Raw genomic sequence first — 23,819 nt, 5'->3', positions numbered from 1 at the left:
GATCATGGGTTGCATTTACGCTATAATTGGAGAGTTGGTCAAAAGTGGTTTGATTTCAATGCAGCTCTCTCCATCAGGGACTTTCACTTTGCTGCACTCTGGAGTCAGGTTGAGCCCTGATGCTGGATTTATAATTTCCAGCTGTACCGTAGTATGGCAAAACTATTTGATACCGACACTGCAATTGTAGTGTAAATGCAAATGGCGTAATGTGAAGCAAAATAGTCCCATGAAAGAATAAAATAAAAACACAGACCATTTGAATGTTTTATCCCTACTTTTGATCCTTTTGTTTAATGACATTACCATCGCTGAATCCCCTACTATTAACATCCTGGGAGTTACTATGGACCAGGAAGTGAACTGCACCAGCCATATAAATACAAGAGCAGGTCAGAGGCTGGGAATTCTGTGGCGCGTAACTCACCTCCTGATTCCCCAAAGCCAGTCCACTATCTACAAGGCTCAAGTCAGGAGTGTGATGGAATACTCTCCACTTGCCTGGATGAATGCATCTCCCACAACACTCAAGAAGCTTGACACCGTCCAGGACAAAGCAGCCCGCTTGATTGGCACCCCATCTGCCACTCCCTCTTCTGCTATTGCACAGTAGCAGCAGTGTGTACCATCTACAAGATGTACTGCAGCAACTCACCAAGGCTCCTCGACAGTGAAGCAGGAGTTCAGGCACCCTCCTCGCATTCAATTATCAGACGAGACTCAAATTCCTCTATTCACTGGTTTATTCGAGCATTGGCATATACGTGTGTCACCCATGAGTTCCACCAAGTAACTATGTGTCAGGGTTCTTATATAGTTCTGGAGATTCGGTTTAATTTAATTAAGTCTAACACTAGTTGTGATTACATTGAAATTCACCAATCAACTATTTACACAAAAGGTATACTGCCATATTACAGTGGGACATGTTTTTTTTAAACAGGTTAACAGCTTGCCCTTCCCCTAAGTAAACAGTTTCACACTGAACAAAGCACATTTTGTGACTGATCATGGACACTGGCTCTGTCTGGCCCTGCTCCCTGCCGACAGCTGCACCCTTCCCCCTTCCACCTTCCAAACCCACGACCACTACCATCTAGAGGGACAAGGGCAGCAGATAGATGGGAACACCACCACCTGGAAGTTCCCCTCCAAGCCACTCACCATCCGGACTTGGGACTTTATCACCGATCCTTCACTGTCACTGGGTCAAAATTCCTGGAACTCCCTCCCTAACCGCACGGTGTGTGTACCTACACCACATGGACTGCAGTGGTTCAAGAAGGCAGCTCACCACCGCCTTCTCAAGAGCACTTAGGGATGGGCAATAAATGCTGGCCTAGCATGAATGAATAAAAACAAAAGACCCTTGACTAAGAGGGTGAGCAGCCACTGTGGAGTTAGTAGCTCTATTTGTTTCTACAGAGGTCATTCTATAAATTACCTCTGGGAGATTTTTAAGAGTGAGCTGGAATGATAAACTTATATCTTTCCTCCCTTATTTCCCAGCAGCAAGCTTTCATTGGGTGCCTTTTCCTGAGAGCAAAGCTGCAATACTTGATGTACTAAGTTCCAAAGGAGCCTGAATTTCCTGGCCATTGCAGCAACAAGAGCTCTGCAGTACTGAATCCAGTGAGGAAACCTCGGTTAGAAATAATAAAGGTGGGTCTGCAACTGAGCATTCCCAGTGCTGAGCAGCACTTTCAGGAAGTGCATCTTAGGAAGTTGCAGGCATGCTGCCTGAGGGAGGTGCTATTTCAAGCAATGTGCACAAGTTTGGAGCAAATTCTGTCAGTCCCTCGACACTGTGCAGTGCACAACTCCTACAGATGGAAGCTGCGAATGTGGCAAAACAGGCGGATGCTAAGACTTACAGCTCTGAATCAAAGAAACGCAGAATTCTAACGGCATAGAAGGAGGCCATTCAGCCAACATGTCTGCACCAGCTCTCCAAATGAGCATTATGACCTAGTGCCATTGCCCTGCCTTTTCCCCATACCCCTGCACATTGTTTCTATCCATTTAATCATTTAATACCCTCTTGAATGCCTCGATTGAACCTGCCTCCACCACACTTCTAGGCAGTGCCTTCCAGACCCCAACCACTTGTTGTGTGAAAAATTTTTCTCATTCACATTTGCCTCTTTAGCAAATCACTTTAAATCTGTGCCCTCTCATCTTAATCCTTTTATGAGCAGGAACAGCTTCTCCCTATCTACTTTATCAAGCCCCCTCATGATTTCGAACATCTCTGTCAAATCTCCTCTTAGTCTTCTCCTCTCCAAGGAGAACAGGCCCAACCTCACCAATCTATCCTCATTACTGAAGTTTCTCATCCCTGGAACCATTCTTGTAAACCTCTTCTGCACTCTCTCCAATGTGTTCACATCCTCCCTATAATGTGGCGCCCAGAATTGTACACAATACTCCAGCTGAGGTCTAATGAGTATCTTATATAAATTCAGCATAACCCCCTTGTTCTTGTACTCTATGTCCCATTAATAAAGCCCAGGATACTAAATGCTTTATTAACTGCTCTCTCCACCTGTCCAGCCACCTTCAATGACCTATGCACAGATACACCCAGGTCTTTCTGCTCCTGCACCCCCTTCAAAATTTCACCCCTCATTTTACATTGTCTGTCCATGCTCTTCCTACCAAAATGCATCACCTCATACTTCTCCGCATTGAACTTCATCTGCCACCTATCTGGCCATTCCACTAACTTGTCTATGTCCTCTTGAAGTTCCACACCGTCCTCCTCACAGTTTACAACACTCCCAAGCTTCGTATTATCCGCAAACTTTGAAATTGTCCCCGGCACGCCAAGATCTAAATCATTAATATATATCAGGAAAAGCAAGGGTCCCAATACCGACTCCTGGGGAACTCCACTACAAACCTTACTCCAACCAAAAAAATATCCATTGACCATTACTCTCTGTTTCATACTTTTCAGTCAATTTTGTATCCATGTTGCTACTGTCCCTTTTATTCCATGAGCAATAACTTTTCTCACAAGTCGGTTATGTGGCACTATGTCAAATGCCTTTTCAAAGTCCATGTACACCACATCAACAACATTATCCTCATCAGCCTTTTCTGTTACCTCTTCAAAAAGCTCCAGCAAGTTAGCTAAACAGGATTTCCCCTTTAGAAATCCAAGCTGGCTCTTCCTTATCAACCCATATTTTTTCATGTGATAACTAATTCTATCCCAAATAATTGTTTCTAGAATCTTGCCCACCACTGAAGTTAAACTGACTGGTCTGTAATTGCTGGGCTTATCCTTAACCTTTTTTGAACAAGGGTGTAACGTTTGCAATTCTCCAGTCCTCTGGCACCACCTCCGAGCCTAGGGAAGACTGAAAGATTATGGCCAGAGCCCCTGCAATTTCTACTCTCACTTCCTTCAATATCCTTGGATGCATCTCGTTCGGTCCCGGTGCCTTGTCAACTTTAAGTACCGACAGTCTATTCAACACTTCCTCCTTGTCAATTTTGAATCCTTCTAGTGACAGAGTTTCCTTGTTTATCACCATGGCCTGGGTAGCATCAGCCTCCTTGCTAAAGATGGATGCAAAGTTTAATTTCGGATTTAATACCTCAGCCATAGCCCCTTTGTCCATGTGTAAATTCCCTTTTGGGTCACTAATCGGCCCTACTCCTCCTTTTACCATCCTTTAATTCTTTATGTGCTTATAGAAGACTTTGGGATTCCCCTTTATTTTGGCAACCAGTCTTTTCTCGTAATCCCTCTTTGCTTCTCTAATATGCTTTTTCACCTCCTCTCTGAACCTTCTGTATTCCTCTTGGTTCTCAATTGTATTTTCTACCTGTCATAAGTGCACTTTTTCTTCTTTATCTTAATTTCAATCTCCTTTTTCATCCAGGGAGCTCTGGATTTGTTTGTCCTAGCTTTCTCTTTCGGTGGAATATACCTTGACTGTGCCCGAACCAATTCTTTTTTCCGCTCCAGTTCAGCATTGTCCAGCTACAGTTTCTCCTGCCAATCTTTCATTCCAGTCTATCTGGCCCAGCTCTGTTCGGAGCCCCATTGAAGTCAGCTCTTGTCCAGTTGAAGGACCTCTCAGTGGCACCAGCATCCATGGATGCAGAGTTAGCCTTGACCTCCTAATAGCTGTTCCCAACCAACTCCCCCCGCCAGCTGTTTCTGTTGCACCTGAAAGATCTGTGCATTTTCTTGGGTGCTTTTTGCCCCAGCATTGTCCAGGCCTAGGAGCAGCAGTTTACAGGACATGGCATTGACAGAAAAAGGAGGGGATTTATGTACATTGCCTGTAGCGGCATGTCAGGCCGTTGGGACACCCGTCGTGGAGGCACCCAGACAACAGTTGCATCCTGCCTCATTAACATGGCTGAGGTGGACCAGCATAGCCCAGCGCAGGTTGCTCAGGGGCGTGGCAGAGATCCTGGGCTGATGCAAGCTGCTGAGGCAGCCCTCTGTAGAAAAGGTGATTGCAAAAGGCTGGAGTCTTGCAATGTGGTTTTACTACTGTACCACTGAGCACCTCCGACTCACTGATGCAAATTTATACCCCTGGGCACTCATTGGCAATGTTGATTTTAAGTCAGTTTTAGTGTGGCGTGTTACTAATGACGTTGGAATACATGGAATTTACAGCACAGAAACAGGCCATTTGGCCCAGCTAGAATTTACAGCACAGGAACAGGCCATTTGGCCCAGCTAGAATTTACAGCACAGAAACAGGCCATTTGGCCCAGCTAGAATTTACAGCACAGAAACAGGCCATTTGGCCCAGCTAGAATTTACAGCACAGAAACAGGCCATTTGGCCCAGCTAGAATTTACAGCACAGGAACAGGCCATTTGGCCCAGCTAGAATTTACAGCACAGAAACAGGCCATTTGGCCCAGCTAGAATTTACAGCACAGGAACAGGCCATTTGGCCCAGCTAGAATTTACAGCACAGAAACAGGCCATTTGGCCCAGCTAGAATTTACAGCACAGGAACAGGCCATTTGGCCCAGCTAGAATTTACAGCACAGGAACAGGCCATTTGGCCCAGCTAGAATTTACAGCACAGGAACAGGCCATTTGGCCCAGCTAGAATTTACAGCACAGAAACAGGCCATTTGGCCCAGCTAGTCCATACGGTTGCTTATGCTCCACTTGAAATTTCCCCCAGCTTACTTCATGTCACCCTTACCAACAAACCTTCTATTCCTTTTCCCTCGTGTGTTTATCCAGCTTCCCCATAAATACATCTATGCTATTTACCTCAATTACTTCTTGTGATAGCATGTTTCATATTCTGATTATCCTTTGGGGTAAAGACATTTCTTCTAAACTCCTATTGGATTTATCAGTGATTATCTTATTTTTATGATTCTTAAAAGCACCAAAAGTGAAAGCATCATTTTTATGTGCGCCCTATCAATCCCATTCATAATCTCAAAAGCCTCTGTCGGTCACCCATTAGCCTTCTCTTTTCTAGAGAAAAGCTCCCCAGACTTTACAGTTTCTTCTGATAGTTCTAACCCTTTGTGCAAAGAATGGTCAGTTGCATTAGGAGCAATGGAATAAAATGGCGGAGAAAAATAACACTTACCTGCCTGTAGGCATTTTCAACAATCGATTCTTTCACTTTTTCATATCCATGATGCTGCATGTGGAGTGGATGCAGATCCAAGTTATGCTAAGCCCAAGGTGCTGAAATTTTCATGTAATCACATCGCTTCAGAACACCGCTGCTAAATATATATTACTTACATTTAAATGTCTACAGGCGGTGGGCATTAACTGGAGATTCATTTGAGCCCCTGTAAGTAGACAGAGACTAAAACTGTGATGGTTGGGGTTAGGAGGTGTATGCTTGTAACGTGTAACTCTGTCAATAAATATAAAAGTGTGTGATGATTGGCTTCAGTTCTAAGCTTCACCCAGCTAGCTTTCTGCTGTAGAACAGCTGCAAACTGAGGCTTTGCAGTGTCTTCAGTTGTCAAGGATACTTCGCTGTCATAACAATTGGCTTAATGCAGAAAGGATTTAGCCCAGACTTGTGCGGTAGGCTTCTACCTATGATGGCACTCTAGCTAGATTATAAGGAGATTATCCTCTATCCCTGACCAAACATGAGGATCTTTAGTTTGAGGAGACAGGCAACAGCTCTTTTCATTAAGTAACAAAGCTTAAAAGCAGGTCTAATAGAAATATTCAAAATTGTTGCAGTTCTTGATTAAATAAATTGAGAAAAACTATTTCCACTGGTCAGTGAGTAGCACGAGACTTTCACCAAAAGATCTTTCATAAATTGTGATGGAAACAGAAATCACAACAGTTTTTAAAATGAAAGTGGATAAATATTTAAGCAAAAACATTCAAAGCAGGGTATTGGGACTAAGTGGGTATCTGCTTTATAGAGCCAGTGCAGGCTGAACGGCCTCCTTCTTCACTATAAAATTCTATGATTGAGATAAGGGAGTTGCAACCACAAAATGGACAAGCTTATGTCCCCGTGGATCAAGTGATACAGACAACATTTTTGATCCATGGAATGACATAATCCAGGAGTTGCCAACGCTTTGATTGAGGATGCCCCCATGTGGTTTTGTATTTGTCCTTCTGGAGAGGATTCAGGTAGTGCATACCTTTCCCCTTACATGTTGAATCCAGCAGAGCTGTCACAACCACCAACAGCCGCCATTCTCCCATGATCAGACATACACTCTCCTGAGCCTTCTTCTAATTCCCTCCCAAGGCTTGCAATCTCCCCAAGGCGCCTGCACCCACCCTGCTGAGGCCTCTCAGCCCTCAGGTCACCCATTTGGACCTGTACCTCCCTGTCACCGGTGTTATGGGGTGAATGCCCATCCCCCAGGGCTCAAACCTCCCTTACTCTGTGGCCCCTCATCCCGTGTTACTCACCTGTCAATCAGGCTGCCGTCCAGGTGGGCAGCCTGTCAGCGACATCAATGTAGCACGGTGGAGTTAAAACACCAGATGGTGAGCTTCTCCAACTTCCAACTTTCCTGTACGCTCCTGGAGCCCCTGCTCCATATGGGTCAAAAGATTAAAACTCCCCCAAGACCCCAGAGCCAAAGGGACAATATTTAACTGTGTTCCGTCTTTTAGCCATTTCCACCTAAAAAGCACAGTGTAAGAAATAAAAGCTACATAAATTAATCTTATTATGTGTATAAGGTTAGAATTGAGCATTGTATTTCCTAACTTTCTGGACATGTCACTATGTATAATGTATATGTGGATGTGCGCATGTATCTGGTGATGCCTATGTATAAGTTAATTTAGTTTTTAGGTGCACAATATAATTCTCTTTTCAATATGTGTTTTTCAGGGATACATGCCATGAACTGCTGGGACATGTACCTCTTCTGGCAGACCCAAATTTTGCGCAGTTTTCACAAGAGCTAGGCCTTGTCTCTCTTGCTGCGACAGAAGAAGATGTTCAGAAGTTAGCCACTGTAAGTTGCCTCTTGTCTGGAATTTCTTACAATTATGATTGAGCAGTTCAACCATATATTCACATGTCTATCTGTTTAGAGCCTGCGCCATCTCAAGCCCATTGTTCCTTCTTTTCCAAGAATAATTGCTCAACATTCTGCTTGATTTGTTGATTGTTTGCCTCGGGTATAATGAGTGTTCAATCTATTGTCAGTGCTGGATGACTTTCAGCTTCTTCCTAAGTCAGTTCAGCAGCATTCATTGAGGTAGCATGGCCATCGTTTGTCTGTATTGAATTGAATTGAATTTTTCCTCTTTGTAATGTGGTCTTGCTTCCATTCCTGTGCCATCTCTCCGTGTGATCACCAACGCTTTATACATTTCTCAGGTATAGAAGAGAAATGCACTCCACACAAATGTTGTGTTATTATAAACTATATAATACCTTGAGCTTATTTACTGTACCAGACACAAGGCACCAATCGCTCAAAGGGGATTTGGTAAACGTGTTCTGGGTTCATTTATTAAGACTAGGCACATGAGAACAATAGGCACAGGTATAAAGCTTGAAGGCACCAGAGCTGTGTGTGTGTGCTCTGCTCAAAGCAAAAGTGGAACTAAGACTGGATCACGTGACACGTTTCCCTTCTAGTGATGTCATGCTGCTATCCCTTAAAGGTATATTACAACATGCCCCTTTCTTTCTAAAGACACTTTCCTCCCTTCCAAAGAGATATAACTATTTACAATACATGTTCATGTTTAGTTACCATTACATAAAGGTATAGAACTAATGAATATATGAGTCTCTAAAGCGTAGAGGTAATCTGCTGGTACACCCAGATCCTGTGATGGTAGCCGTGTCTGGAAGTTTGATTAATGGCTCACAGTGATCCATGGGACTGTCATTCTTGGATGTTGTTCCAACCTGCATTTGAGATCTTGTCCTAGATGTGATAGTACTGTGTGGTGATTGAGGAGCTGGAATGGATCTGACTTGTCCTTCTACTGTAATACCTGGGATGAGCGTTGCCATAGCCGCTTTCATGCACTTTTCCGAAGATCCGCCCATGAAGACAAGTTGTGGCGCCGCGGGAACGCACCATGGAGTAATGGCGTCCGCTCTTTATTCAATTTACTGTTCAGCAACTCCTGAAGCCACCCATTATAATGGCAACCTTCTCTCGCCCAATGTTTACAACAGTTTTTTCTGTTTTACTCTCCCTTTCCTGCTATTGATCTGGCCCACGCACTGGCCACTCGCCTTTCCTGACTGAGCTAACCGGGTGCTGGTCTGCACATGGCGCTGTCCCACTCACGGGACTGACAGGTTACACTCTGCAAATCCCACCACGAGGGACCTGTCTGCTTACCGGCTCTCTACCTGAGACCGGCCCAGCGTTGTGTCTCCAAGGCCTTTCCTCGCCGTCACCACGTTGCGTTTTCAACACTCTCCGATGCTGCGACTATGTTTCTGTCTGACAAAAACACCAAGGGCAGAATTTTATGTCCTGTGGGCGGATGCATGCCCGACCTGTTCGGGCACAAAATTGCGCGAGATGACATCGGGTGACAGTCCTGATGTCGTTGCACGCTTACGCGATATTTTGCTTGGCGGGCGTGCCCGCTGACAATTAAGCAGGCAAGTAAGCCCATTAACAGCGCAATTGCCTGTGATTTTTCATGGCCCATCCAACCTCACGGTAGGTGGACAGGCCGATCAGCCCTTTCATCAAAACCTCATCCAAGTGCAGGATGAAATTTCCATTAGGCTATAAAATAAAAATAAATATCTGGGGACCAAATTTTTATGAGGTATGCTTTCAGGTGCTTGATTGTGCTGCATGGAAACTTTTTGCAGATTTTTATAGCTTTATTTCGTTATTTGCAGGTCCGCAGCTCCCTGAGGCAGCCGTCTGCCTTCAGGGAGCTCACCCGCAAGCGCTCACCCATACCCATGCCCACGGTGACGTTGTCACAAGCCCTCTTCCCACCGTCACCGAGGCTTTCAGTGAAATCGCGGCCGGGGGCCAGTCAAGGTCGGTGGTCTGTTTCCTGGCCGCTCGAGGGCCTGTGGATTGCGCTTGCTGATGAACAAAAAATTCAGGCCCAAAGTTCTTCCTATGCCATGTAGCACAATCTAAGGCTGCTCACCACGTCGGACCTGTACTTAAGCTTGCTGGCGCCTGCCTTACCACTGCTCATCATAATGATATAATACCTTTGGCTTATTTACGATACAAGGCACCAATCGCTCATAGAGGATTGGGTAAACACATTGTGGGTTTATTTATTAAGACTAGGCACATGATATCATGCCGATACCCCTTAAAGGCATATTACAACAACAAATAGAACACAGGTCAATGATGGTGTGCAAGAAACTGAAGTATAGAGGAAGACAGCTGAGTTTACAGACAAAATGCCCTGAATGTGCACTTGGTTATCCAAGGGGTTCATGGACTGAAGGCCAGAGGCTTGGAGGTATTGTTAGGAGCAGAAGAGCAAGGGTCAGTCAGACGAAATTTTGGCTCATCCTGGTCCTTGTATCTGTTATGGACAGAAGGGGGTTTAATTTACCTAGCCATGATTTCTCTTCTCACCATCCGTCCGTGAACTTAAATGTGTTTTCATTTTGACTTTCCCCTTTATGAATGGTGGTGTCTTTTTCCAAGCCCCCCAATTTTGGTGTAATCCAATTTCTATTAATAACCCCGCAGTAAACTGGAAATGGGGTGAAATCAAAGGGTTAGTTTGTTTGCACATACTCAAATGCGGCAGGTGGGTGTTGCTATGTAGCCCCTGGTACATTCATACAATAAAACAGGAATAGAGAAAGAAAGAGCTGCAGGGCTATGACCATGGAGAAAATAAGAATTATTGTTTCACATGAGTGCAGAGTCCAGAATCAAAAGTCCAATGGTGTATTCCTTCACAGAGGTCAGCAGGCTGAAACTGATACTAGATAATCCACTTTTCCAGTAGCAATGATTACCACAATGAGAAGGGCATGTAGAGGTGAATTAGCCTTGTAGGTGCTGGTACAGAAATTCAGACGTTCCAGTAGAAACAGTGTAGATGGGGACCAGGCAGTCAATTCTGGACAGGGCCCTTTTTCTAAGCTGCTGCTTGGTTGGTGGAAGAAGGGAGTCTGAGCTTTGCAGCTCCACAAGACAATATTACAGGTTCCAGCAGTTTGGTGGGGGTGGGGGGTCATGTGACTCCCACCTCTTCACTTTGGCTTGGACAAATGATGTATATTCCTTAGACAGGATACTTGAGATTGGTAATATTTCAATCATTAAAAATTTCAAAAGAGGTTTCGGGGTCCTTCGTCCTCACAAATTGGTCTTCTGTGTTGGCCTTAGAGATGGCCTTTGTACAATTCCCTTGGATTTGACCTCTTCAGGCACGGGGATCATTAGCGTCTCTTTAGAGATAATGAGGTAACAGTGTCTTGGAATGACAGAATGTTCTTTTTGTTTGACTCATGGCCAACCGTGACTTCAGCTATTTTAAAGCCTTTAAAAAGATTTTATAAATTATCCATGGTGCTCGCTCTATCCATCTGTCTATCTATCTAATCTATATATATATATATATATATATATATAAAAATAATAAAAATATAGAGTGAGGTCTTAACAACCTGACATATCAGATGGGCAATTTTGATGGTATGGCAAAAATATTTGGGTCAATAGAGCAAGCAACAAGGTAGAATTTTGTATTGTCAGCATACATGACACAGAGTGGATATAGCTTTCCATAGTATCTAACAGTTTTATGCCTGGCTTGAAAACCTACCAAAATGATCACCGCTGTACTACTCAAGGCTGCGCTTTTGTTTTCTGCTAAACTTCTACACGTCAGGTATTTTCGGCTACCACCACTTCTATTCATCACTAAATGATTTTCTTTACCCGGTGAAGGACATTTGCCAATAAAACTTTGAAATGCACCACCACGAGACTGACTTTTCTTTCTCCCACTGTGCACATTTGAGATTGGTGTTTTAGTGTATGAGAAGTTTATTTACTTTTTTTTCTTATTCCTTCACGGGATGAAGGCGGTGCTGGGGCTAGGCCAGTAATTATTGCCCTTTCCTAGTTGCCCTTGAGAAGGTGGTGAGCTGCCTTCTTGAACCGCTGCAGTCCATGTGGTGTGGGTACACCCACAATACTGTTAGGGAGGGAGTTCCAGGATTTTGACCCAGCAGCAGTGAAGGAACGGCGATATATTTTCAAGACAGGATGGTGTGTGTGACTTGGAGGAGAACTTCCAGGTGGTTGTGTTCCATGTGTCTGCTGCCCTTGTCCTTCTAGATGGCAGTGTTTGTGGGTTTGGAAGGTGATGTCCAAGCAGCCCCAGTGTGTTGCTGCAGGGCATATTTTTGATTGGACACAGTGCTGACACTGTGCATCGGTGGTGAATGTTTGAGGTGCTGCCTGGGGTATAGATCAAGCGGCCGTTTTGTCTTGGATAGTGAGAGTTGTTGGAGCTACACTGATCCAGGCAAGTGGAGAGTATTCCCTCACACTCCTGACATGTGCCTTGCAGATGGTTGACAGGCATTGGGGAGGTGAGTTACTGGTCACAGAAAACTCTGCCTTTGACCTGATCTTGCAGCTCCTGTCATAACAAGGTTTAACTACATGTAATGCGCAGATGTACTATTCACTAATTTGGGAAACTCACTTTTATCAGTCAATTTAAAAGTGAGCTGAAGCAATTTTTTTGGAGTTAATACATCCTACGTAATGTAATAGATGTGACACTTACTGAATCGCAAAAAATATTTCTGATGTTGCATCCTTGTCTATAATTGATTATGTCATTCAGTCTAGGTGGATCGCATGCTAGGATAATGAGGGAAATAAAGGTGAAAATTGTGGCGAGATTGTCTTTCGATACAGAGGTGGTGGCAAAGAACTGGAGGATTGCAAAAGTTGTACTTTTGTATAAATCTGGCCATTACAGGCCAGTCAGTTTAACATCACTGGCTGGGACGCTTCGAGAAGCAGTAAAAACTGGGAGAAAGTTGGACAGTCACCAACCAATAAAGTCAGCCTGGATGTTTTGTTGAGGTAACAGAGAAGGTGGATGAGAGCCATGCAGTTGGTGTGTGTACATAACCTTTGAAAAGATATCTGCCAAGCCCCGCATATTAAGCTAGTTAGTAAAATTTCAACCCGCTGCAATAAATGGGACAGGAGCAGCGTGGATACAAAATGGGCGAAGGCATAGAAAACAGTTGTGGTGAATAGTTGTTTCCCAGAGTGGAGGGAGTTCCGAATTGACCTGAATATTGAGCCTGTTTCTCTCTCCATAGATGAATATATCCAACATTTTCTGGCTTTTTTTCAGGTTTCCAGCATCCTCAGTATTCCATGGTGGTATTCCCCAGGTTTCAGTACTAGGAGCGCTGCTGCTTTGATATGTATTAATGACTTTGCCAGGACAGGCTTGGGTGGCGGGGGGGGGGGGGGGGGGGGGGGGGGGGGTGGGGGGGGGGGGGGTGCGGGGGGGGTGCGGTGATGGCTGGTGTGGTGGTGGGGGAAGGGTACAGAAATTTGCAGATGACACAATACTTGGGAGTGTAGTGACAGACTCCAAGAGGATGTAGGTTTGTGGAATGGGTGCACACATGGAGATGAAATTCAATGCAGAAAAGTGAGAGGTTATATATTTTGGTAGGATGATTAAGGAGAGATAAATGATACAATTCTAAAGGAAGTTCAAGAGGAGGGATGATCATGCACAATTAATAGAAGGTGGCAAGACAGGTTAGCAAAGCAGTTAATGAAACATGTGGGTTCCTGGGCTTTATAAATTGAGGCATAAAGTACAAAAACCAGGAAACCTATACAAAACACTATTTGGGCCCCAACTGGAGTGTTGTATCCAATTCTGGCCACCACTAATTAGACAGAATATCAAAGGCTTTGGAGAAGAGATTTACTTGAATGGTTCCGGGAATGACGGGTTACATTTAGGTGCAGAGACTGGAGAAGCTGAACTTAGGAGGAGATTTGATAGAGGTGTTTACAATGGTGAAGGGTTTAGATCGAGTAAATAAAAAGGATCAATAACCAAAGGGCACAGATTTAAGGTGATTGGCAGGAGAAATTGAGACGACATGTGGGAAAACCTTTCCACACAACAAGTGGTTAAGATTTGGAATGCTCTGTCTGTTAAGATGTTGGAGGGTTATTCAATAGTGGTCTTCAAAAAGGGAATTGGATAAATACTTGAAGTAGAAAAATTACAGCTCTATAAGGAAAAAGCAGGGAAGGGGAACTAACTGCTTTTCGAAAGAGCCAGTGAAGAATTGGTGAACCAAGTGGCCTCTTTCTGAATCATTCTATGATTCTATGACCTGACATTTTCAGTGCAGCTTGTATGATTTCTGAAAAAAAGAATCACGTTGAAGCCTTTCATCTTGCACTCATCAGGATACTTTGCAAGAATACTGAATGAATAGTGTGGTATATGAATTTCAGTGCCAGTGTGATGCTAGGTATGTAGGCCATACGTCTCAAAGACTGGCAGATTGTATCAAACACCACGTCCATAGCTGCTGCTTGCAACAGGCAAGGTACAGATCATACCCAACCTGCCCATGGTTGCAAACACAAAACACAGTGTGCAACATTAGATGTGATTTCACGACTAGCCAGCACTTGCTAAGTGTGCTAAGATTTATGCTGACAACTAATTTAAGATTGTCAGTCAGGCTTGCAGTGTGGTGCATTTGTGTGTATTGGAAGCTACATATATTAATACACAGTGCTCTGCTCTTTGCAAACAAAAAGAATATGTACACATTTTACACCTCTTTCAGCTAAAGAAAATAAGTGACAGCCATTTGCTGACTTATTCCTTAGGGCAATGCCTTGACCAATCAGCTCAAGGTTTAAATTTTAAACAATGCTTGGCAGTTAACTATCAGTCACTGGTGCATTTGCTGTGGCAACACTTCCACCAATCAGAGTCCACATGCCAACCAATCAGCACTCTCCTCTCATACAATATAAATTACTGTTTTCCCCATTTATTGGTATTGCAAAAGACCTGATGAGTGCAAGACAAAAAGCTTCAACATTTCTCTTTTTTCAGCAATACTTAAGTTCCATACCAGCAAATGATTACCATTATGATTGTTACATGTTGCTATTTTTAAGAACTATAAGCAAAAATTAATTGTAACTTTAATATGCCATGACTAAATTAATTGGTTTAGTGACATCTCTTTATAACAGCATTTTTAATATTGTCCTTGATAACCCGTGTCTGAACAAACTGACTTGCTCTAACTGTTTTGGTCTGATTTGGCTGCATTTATGAACCTGCTTGATTTTATAAGAAATTGATAATTATCACGGTTAGTGATCAACAGAATCAATTCTGGTGATTCATAGCTAGTTGGTGACAGAGAGAGTGTGGTTGCCATAGTTACTGTTACCTAGCACTGGGGTAGATGATGTACTTCACAATGTCCAGTTGCTTAAATTGCCACAAGAGCCTGCATTTCAAACTATTTACTTATCCTGTCATGCAGTACTTAAAAAAAAAATCCAGCAAATTACTCATTAGTTGCTTGAAGTACTACCGAATGCAGGAGCCACTTTTTGGTGATTTAGCAGGAAATGTAAGCAGTCCCAGTAATCTATAATTTATGTGTCACTCATGTCATCCTGCAGTGCTACTTCTTCACAGTGGAGTTTGGGCTCTGTAAGCAAGACGGACAACTGCGTGCTTACGGTGCAGGACTTCTGTCTTCGATTGGTGAACTAAAGGCAAGAAATGATTTTCCGATGTTTTCCTACTTAAGTGCTTGTAGTCAATAATCGAGTGATTTCTGTTTGACTTGCAACTGTCTCTCACAGCACGCACTGTCAGACAAAGCGATTGTGAAACCATTTGACCCAAAGACAACCTGCACACAAGAATGCCTCATCACCACCTTCCAGGAAGCTTATTTTTTGTCAGAAAGTTTTGAGGAGGCCAAGGTCAAAATGAGGCAAGTAATTTTTTTCCATCTAAACCGACTGTTGGTGATATTAGCAGACGAATGCTCAACACCATGGTATTGCTTGGTATTTTCTTTTCGATATTCATGGAGGTATAAACTAAACTGATCAATGCCTGCATTAGACTAGCAATAGCAGGAATATCAACTGAACCTGTTAAACATTTGTCTGCTAAAACAGACCCCAATGCTTATAGCCGACGACTTGGTGTGAACACGGTTTGCCTGCTATAAGAATGGAATGGTAAAATTGGTATAAAGTGATCAAAGGTGAAAGCGACTGCAACATAAGTCTGAGAGAATATATTGGAGTGATGAGCATGAAGTTAATTAGCAGGTAAATTTTATTAATAAAAACAAAAAACTGCAGATGCTGGAAATCCAAAACAAAAACAGAATTACCTGGAAAAACTCAGCAGGTCTGGCAGCATCGGCGGAGAAGAAAAGAGTTGACGTTTCGAGTCCTCATGACCCTTCGACAGAACTTGAGTTCGAGTCCAAGAAAGAGTTGAAATATAAGCTGGTTTAAGGTGTGTGTGTTGGGGCGGGGGGCAGTGGGAGGGGCGGGGGGGGGGGGGGGGGGGGGGGGGGGGTGGGGGGGGCGGCGGCGGGGAGCGGTGTGTGCGGAGAGAGAGAGAGAGAGAAGTGGAGGGGGGTGTGGTTGTAGGGACAAACAAGCAATGATAGAAGCAGATCATCAAAAGATGTCAACAACAATAGAACAAAAGAACACATAGGTGTTAAAGTTGGTGATATTATCTAAACGAATGTGCTAATTAAGAATGGATGGTAGGGCACTCAAGGTATAGCTCTACTGGGGGTGGAGGGAGCATAAAAGATTTTAAAATATTTAAAAATAATGGAAATAGGTGGGAAAAGAAAAATCTATATAATTTATTGGAAAAAAAAGGAAGGGGGAAACAGAACGGGGGTGGGGATGGGGGAGGGAGCTCAAGACCTAAAGTTGTTGAATTCAATATTCAGTCCGGAAGGTTGTAAAGTGCCTAGTTGGAAGGTGAGGTGTTGTTCCTCCAGTTTGCATTGGGCTTCACTGGAACAATGCAGCAAGCCAAGGACAGACATGTGGGCAAGAGAGCAGGGTGGAGTGTTAAAATGGCAAGCGACAGGGAGGTTTGGGTCATTCTTGCGGACAGACCGCAGGTGTTCTGCAAAGCGGTCGCCCAGTTTACGTTTGGTCTCTCCAATGTAGAGGAGACCACATTGGGAGCAACGAATGCAGTAGACTAAGTTGGAGGAAATGCAAGTGAAATGCTGCTTCACTTGAAACGAGTGTTTGGGCCCTTGGACGGTGAGGAGAGAGGAAGTGAAGGGGCAGGTGTTGCATCTTTTGCGTGGGCATGGGGTGGTGCCACAGGAGGGGGTTGAGGAGTAGGGGGTGATGGAGGAGTGGACCAGGGTGTCCCGGAGGGAGCGATCCCTACGGAATGCCGATAAGGGGGGGTGAAGGGAAGATGTGTTTGGTGGTGGCATCATGCTGGAGTTGGCGGAAATGGCGGAGGATGATCCTTTGAATGCGGAGGCTGGTGGGGTGATAAGTGAGGACAAAGGGGACCCTATCATGTTTCTGGGAGGGAGGAGAAAGCGTGAGGGTGGATGCATGGGAGATGGGCCGGACACGGTTGAGGGCCCTGTCAACGACCGTGGGTGGAAAACCTCGGTTAAGGAAGAAGGAGGACATGTCAGAGGAACTGTTTTTGAAGGTAGCATCATCGGAACAGATGCGATGGAGGCGAAGGAACTGAGAGAATGGGATGGAGTCCTTACAGGAAGCGGGGTGTGAGGAGCTGTAGTCGAGGTAGCTGTGGGAGTCGGTGGGTTTGTAATGGATATTGGTGGACAGTCATCTTTTGATGATCTGCTTCTATCACTGCTTGTTTGTCCCTCCAACCACACCCCCCCTCCACTTCTCTCTCTCTCTCTCTCTCTCTCTCCGCCCCCCCCACACACCTTAAACCAGTTTATATTTGAACTCTTTCTTGGACTCGAACTCAAGTTCTGTCGAAGGGTCATGAGGACTCGAAACGTCAACTCTTTTCTTCTCCGCCGATGCTGCCAGTCCTGCTGAGTTTTTCCAGGTAATTCTGTTTTTGTTGAGGTAAATTTTATTCACTATCTGCAAAATTACAACGATGATAATTACAGTTAGATTCACCACTGCCTGAAATATCCAGTGTCCATATTGTAAGCAGTGCCTTTGTAATCGATTGCTATGATAGTGGAAAATGCTTAGCCCCAAGTGCCTGATTTAGGTGGTTGCCCTTAATAAATGCACATGATATAAGTGTCACCTGTGAACAATTTCTAGCTAACATCTCTTTTGTTTCTTGAATCTATTAGCTATTCTTTGGGTAGATAATCAAGCTGTCCATGGCATTAAGTGGGATACAAGTTGAGTAAAGCTTGGCCTAAATAGCCAAGTGGTTATGGTACTGGGTTTGTTAACCCCAAGATCAAGAGTTCAAATCTCACAATGGCAAACTATGAAACAATGTAACTTCATCTGAAACAGATGGAAATGGGTTTGTACTCAAAAAGAGTTACAAGTTGAGTAAAGCTTGGCCTAAATAGCCAAGTGGTTATGGTGCTGGGTTTATAACCCCAAGATCAAGAGTTCAAATCTCATCATGGCAAATTATGAAACAATGTAATTTCATCTGAATAGGAACAGATGGAAATGTGTTTGTACTCGAAAGAGTTACAATAAATAACAGGGGCTTGGCCTAAATAGCTAAGTGGTTATGGTACTGGGTTTGTAACCCCAAGATCAAGAGTTCAAATCTCACAATGGCAAACTATGAAACAATGTAACTTCATCTGAAACAGATGGAAACAGGTTTACTCAAAAAGAGTATCAAGAGTTCAAATCTCACAATGGGAAACAATGTAACTTCATCTGAAACAGATGGAAATGTGTTTGTACTTGAAAGAGTTGCAGGCTTGCTGATAATTCAAAAGTGTTTCAGCACGGACTACAAAATCTTCACCTGAGCCATGTCTTCTCGGCTCGGCACCGTGCTGGACCACATGATCTGCCCTGACCAGTCCTACACCGTCCCAGACCAAACCATTTATGATAACATCCATCTGGTCCGGGACATCATCCACCATTCCCAGAGGGTTGGTCTGTCGAGCGCCTTCCTGTCTCTCGATCAGGAGAAGGTGTTCGACAGGGTGGATCATGGATACTTACTCGGAACTCTGCGAGCGTTTGGGTTCGGGACGCATTTTGTCGCCCGGATCCGACTTCTGTACACCGCCGCGGAGTGTCTAGTGAAGGTTAACGGGTCACTGACGGCGCCCCTTCGCTTTGGGAGAGGGGTACGTCAGGGCTGCCCCCTGTCTGGCCAGTTGTATTCTATTTGCGTGGAGCCTTTCCTGCGCCTCTTGCGGAGGATGTTGTCGGGATTGGTTCTGCGCGGGCCGGGCATCGGGGTGGTCCTTTCGGCTTACGCCGATGACGTGCTCCTTATGTTTAGTGACCCGGCTGACCTGCGGAGGATGTGCGAGTGCCAGGAGGTCTACTCTGCCGCTTCTTCTGCCAGGATCAACTGGGGTAAATGTTCTGGACTCCTGGTCGGTCAGTGGCAGATGGATCCCCTACCCGAGGAGCTCAGGCCTTTCACCTGGAGCAGGACCAGCCTCCTCTATCTGGGGGTCCATCTCTGCCCCGCTGAGGAATCCTGGCCAGGAAACTGGCAGGAACTGGAGACGAAAGTCACCGCTCGCCTGCGGCGCTGGACAGGACTGCTCCGAGTGCTATCTTACCGAGGTCGAGCTCTGGTCATAAACCAGCTGATTGCCGCCATGGTGTGGTATCGGCTGGTCACTTTGACCCCTCCCTCGGACTTTGTCACAAGAATCCAGAGATTGTTAGTCGACTTCTTCTGGGACAAAAGATTGCACTGGGTCGCTGCCGAGGTTCTGAGTCTCCCGCTTAGGGAGAGTGGTCAGGCGCTAGTGTGCCTACGCACACAGGTGGCGACTTTCCGCCTTCAGACCCTGCAGCGATACCTCTACGTCGAGCCTCCTCCTAGATGGTGTGCCCTGACGACGTATTTCTTCCGTCAGGCGCACGGCCTGAATTATGACGTGCAGCTCCTGTTTATAGAACAGCTGGGCCTCGGTGGCTCCTTGCAGGCGTTGCCCGTCTTTTACCAGGACCTGATCAAAGTCTGGAAAGTGGTCGCCTCGCGACGCAGCTCTCCCCCGTCAGGAGTAGCGGCTATCGTCAGAGAGCCGCTGCTCAGGAATCCGCCCCTCCGTCCTTTTCAGTGGTTGGCGGAGAGGAGGGCTGTGGCCGCAGGGGTGACCAGGATCGGGGACGTGCTGGGTGGCGGAGGACTGGGCTGGATGCTCCCGCAGGAGTTGGCGCGACGCGCGTCTATGAGTGTCCAGGTCACAGCCGATGCCATCCAAGACCTGAGAACGGTCGTGCTCGGACCCGACGTTATTTTGGGTCTTGAGGTGGCCCAGGTGCGCGGTGGTCTTCCGTCTGAACGTTCCCCTGTTCGGACAGAATTCCACATTGGCCCCAAGCCCTGAACCCTCCCTCGGGTGCTGGTGCCCCGCAATATGAGCCGCCTCGGGGACATGCCCTCCATGCCTTTTGGCACAGCAAAGAGGGGCTTTTTGTACGGACTGCTGCTGCACACATTCCATTTTCTCGCCCTTGTCCGTCGACCTTACACGCCCTGGCGTGCCTTGTTGCCGTCCGGCGGCGGAGGCCCCCGATGGGAGGCCCTCTACGGAGGTGTCCTCCCCCTTTCTATTGGGGACCTGGGTTGGAGGGTGTTGCATGCAGCAGTCCCCTATAATAAGAAGATGCATAGGTTCACGGACTCTCAGGACATGTGCCCTTTTTGCGGTCTTGTGGAGTCCGTGGACCATGTATACATAGGGTGTTGTAGGCTGCACTCCCTTTTTAGTTATTTGAAAAACCTTTTATTGATGTTTTGTTTGCACTTCAGCCCCACGCTCCTGATCTATGGGCACCTGGTGCGGAAGGGGGTCGGGAAGGAGGAGGACCTCCTCGTGAACCTGCTCCTGGGCCTGGCCAAGTTGGCCATTAACAGGTCCAGGCAGCGGGCGATCGACGGGGGAGTCCCGCCCGATTGTTTGTCCCTCTTCCGCGGCTACGTTCGCTGCCGGATGTCCCTGGAGAGGGAGCACGCGGTGTCTGCTGGCACTCTCGAGGCCTTCCGTGCTTGGGCACCGCGGGGACTGGGGTGTTTTGTTGACCCCTTTAATCACATTTTGATTTAAAGTTTGTAAGGTTCCTTTAAACTTTTGTCCTTGGTTTTACAGCTGACCTGAATTAGGGGCTGTGCCTGATTTATCCCAATTTTGTTGATTTGGTTTTCATTTAAAAGATTATCAAGAGTTCAAATCTCACAATAGCAAACTATGAAACATTGTCCCTAACATCAGAGAGTATTACGCTCATCAGATGTTTCATCTTGAGCTTGGCCTAAAAATAGAAAGGGGCTTGGCCTAAATAGCCAAGTGGTTATAGTACTGGGTTTGTAACCCCAAGATCAAGAGTTCAAATCTCACCATGGCAAACTATGAAACAATGTAACTTCATCTGAAACAGATGGAAACATGTTTGTACTCAAAAGAGTTACAAGCTGAGTAAAGCTTGGCCTAAATAGCCAAGTGGTTATGGTACTAGGTTTGTAACCCCAAGATCAAGAGTTCAAATCTCACAATGGCAAACTATGAAACAATGTAACTTCATCTGAAACAGATGGAAACAGGTTTACTCAAAAGAGTATCAAGAGTTCAAATCTCACAATGGCAAACTATGGAACAATTTAACTTCATCTGAATAGGAACAGATGGAAACGGGTTTGTACTCAAAAGAGTTACAAGCTGAATAAGCTAGCCTTTCTGTTGTTCTTTGTCGCACTTTAAAGGGGCTTATCTTCACACAAAACAAGAGTTTCAAAGATCATTGCCCCTCATTTGTTTACAAATCTGCAATTGCACAATTGGACTGAAAATGACTTTACAGGATCTCATCACAATGAAGATTGCCAAGCATTTTTTGTAAAGAAGTAAAATGACATTTGTGTTTTTTTTAAAAATATAGTTTGAAGCAATGCTAGATAAACCACATTCTGGGTATAACTGCTGGACTTTTCTCAGTGGGTCTTGTAAAGAAAGACAATGATGTCAGAACTCCCTGCGGAGCGCTTCAGAGGCTGCCAATTATGACCAATTATGTTTTGAGATTTTTGATCATTTTTCCCCTCACTGGTAGGATTTGGGATCGAGATATGCTTAAGTATTGTGTATGAAAACAAAACGAATTTGCACAAGCTTAAAATAAACTGAGTAGAGGTCTTAAAGTTGAAGCCAGACAAGCCAATTTGTCACAGCCTATAACCTATTTCAAAAAGATACAGTGTGGGCCTATGGTCTTACCTAGGCCCCCTTTCCTGAATGGTTCCATTCTTTCGAGAATAGCAAGACATGTCTCTTTAAAATCACACCCCTCGGGGCAAGAGATGTAGCTAGTTTTATTTTATTGAAAGATCTACTGGTGAATAATTGAACAGGGGGGAAGCTGAGTGCCACTAACAACCCCCTTCTGGGAATGCAGAGAAAAGGACAAAGGAAAACATAGGCAGTCGGGTGTTAAACAAGAGACTGAGGCATGGACAAGGAGCCCAGAGATAGAAGCTAATGTTCAGGTCTGTTTTTCCGATTAGAAGTTGTCTCGAAAGAAAGATATTGCAATAACAAGGGAGTCCGTCCACAAAAAGGACAGACAATGTAATTTATTATTTTCCTCTCAATTTTCAAGGAGTGAAGTGAGATTGAGTAAGATAAGGAAAAGTTGCTTTGGCTGTTTCTCCATATGTTCACTTGTTGTCTTTAAAATAAAGCAGTTTAGCTAACCTCGGAGCTGAACAGAGGCAGTCGGGAGTTGGGTGCGGCATAAATAGAGCCCGGGGATTGGAGTGCGGCCTTTCCTACCCCAGAGCTGAACAGAGGCAGTCGGGCACCAGGAGCAGCATAAATAGAGCCCAGGGATTAGAGTGCGGCCTTTCCTTGCCTGGAGGTGAACAGAGGCAGTCGGGAGTTGCGAGCGACATAAATAGAGCCCAGGGATTGGAGTGTGGCCTCTCCTACCTGGGAAGTGAACAGAGGTAGTCGGGAGGGACAAAAATAGAGCCCCTGGATCGGAGCATGGCCTTTCCTACCTGGGAACTGAACAGAAGCAGTTGGGAGTCAAGAGCAACATAAATAGAGCCCGGGGATTGGAGCGCTGCCTTTCCTACCTGGGAGCTGAACAGAAAGAGTTGGGAGCAGCATTTCAGCTGCTGAAGAAACTGAGTTAAAAAAAACCAACAGTGACATCATGGGAATCTAGCAAATTGATTAGCTGGTAAGTGCTTGCTGTAAGGGACAGCGTGTTAATCGACAGCTTAGGATAAAAGAGTTAAGGTAGATCTATAAATAAAAAGAACTAAAGCTAAAATAAAATAAAAATAAATATAAAATAGTTAAATTAAATGTTAAATAACATAATGAAAACAAATACACAAAACACATACCACTGCAATTAAGAATTGTAAAACCTTTAGTTTTATTTGTGGGTGGTACTAGCAATTAGTAAGGACAGTAAATTGCAGTATACATAGGAATTATTCCAAATTAATTAAGAAAATAACTAAATAACATACGCAACAATGGTGGGACAGGTGTTATGTTGCAGCTGTGGAATGTGGGAGCTCCTGGATGCCAAGGTGATCCAGGATAAACACATCTGCGGGAAGTGTAAGCAACTAAAGGAATTCCGGATCAGGATTATTGATCCGGCAGCTGAACTGCAGACACTACGCAACATAAGGGAGTGGGGAGAAATACATGGACACCTTGTTCCAGAAGATGGTCATACCTCTTAGATTAGGGTCGACTGTTTTGATCAGCAGTGAGAGACAGGAGGATGTGACCATGACTGAGGCAGAAAAAGGGGCTGATCAGACAGGAGAGGAGGAGCAATTGTCAAACAGGTTTGAGGTGCTCAAAACACATGTGGATGAAAGTGAAGTCTGCAAGGTGGATGAACAGGCTAGCCATGGCACCATGGTACAGGAAGCCGTTCAAGTGAGGGCAGCAAATAGGAATGTAGTCGTAGTAGGGGACAGTATAGTGAGGGGGATTTATACCGTTCTCTTCCACAAAGAGCGAGATTCCAGATGGCTGTGTTGCCTGCCTAGTGCCAGGGTTCAGGACATCTGCTCAGGGCCAGAGAGGAACTTGGAGTAGGAGGGGAAGGACCCCATTGTCCTGGTCCATGTGGGTACTAATG

General features: G+C 45.0%; 1 protein-coding gene across 1 annotated transcript in view; it reads left to right on the top strand.

The window, feature by feature from the left end:
- Nucleotides 1-23,819, top strand: part of LOC121293070 (tryptophan 5-hydroxylase 2-like) — a 54,097-nt gene that overhangs the window by 15,947 nt on the left and 14,331 nt on the right. Inside the window, exons 8-10 of the mRNA XM_041215664.1 lie at nt 7,340-7,466; nt 15,150-15,245; nt 15,336-15,469. Of these exons, the coding sequence (XP_041071598.1) occupies nt 7,340-7,466; nt 15,150-15,245; nt 15,336-15,469 (357 nt within the window). The remainder of the gene's footprint in view (nt 1-7,339; nt 7,467-15,149; nt 15,246-15,335; nt 15,470-23,819) is intronic.

This window comes from Carcharodon carcharias, chromosome 21 (genome assembly GCF_017639515.1).
Source record: "Carcharodon carcharias isolate sCarCar2 chromosome 21, sCarCar2.pri, whole genome shotgun sequence".
NCBI classification, from domain to species: Eukaryota; Metazoa; Chordata; class Chondrichthyes; order Lamniformes; family Lamnidae; genus Carcharodon; species Carcharodon carcharias.
This window is presented reverse-complemented; position numbering and strand designations above follow the sequence as displayed.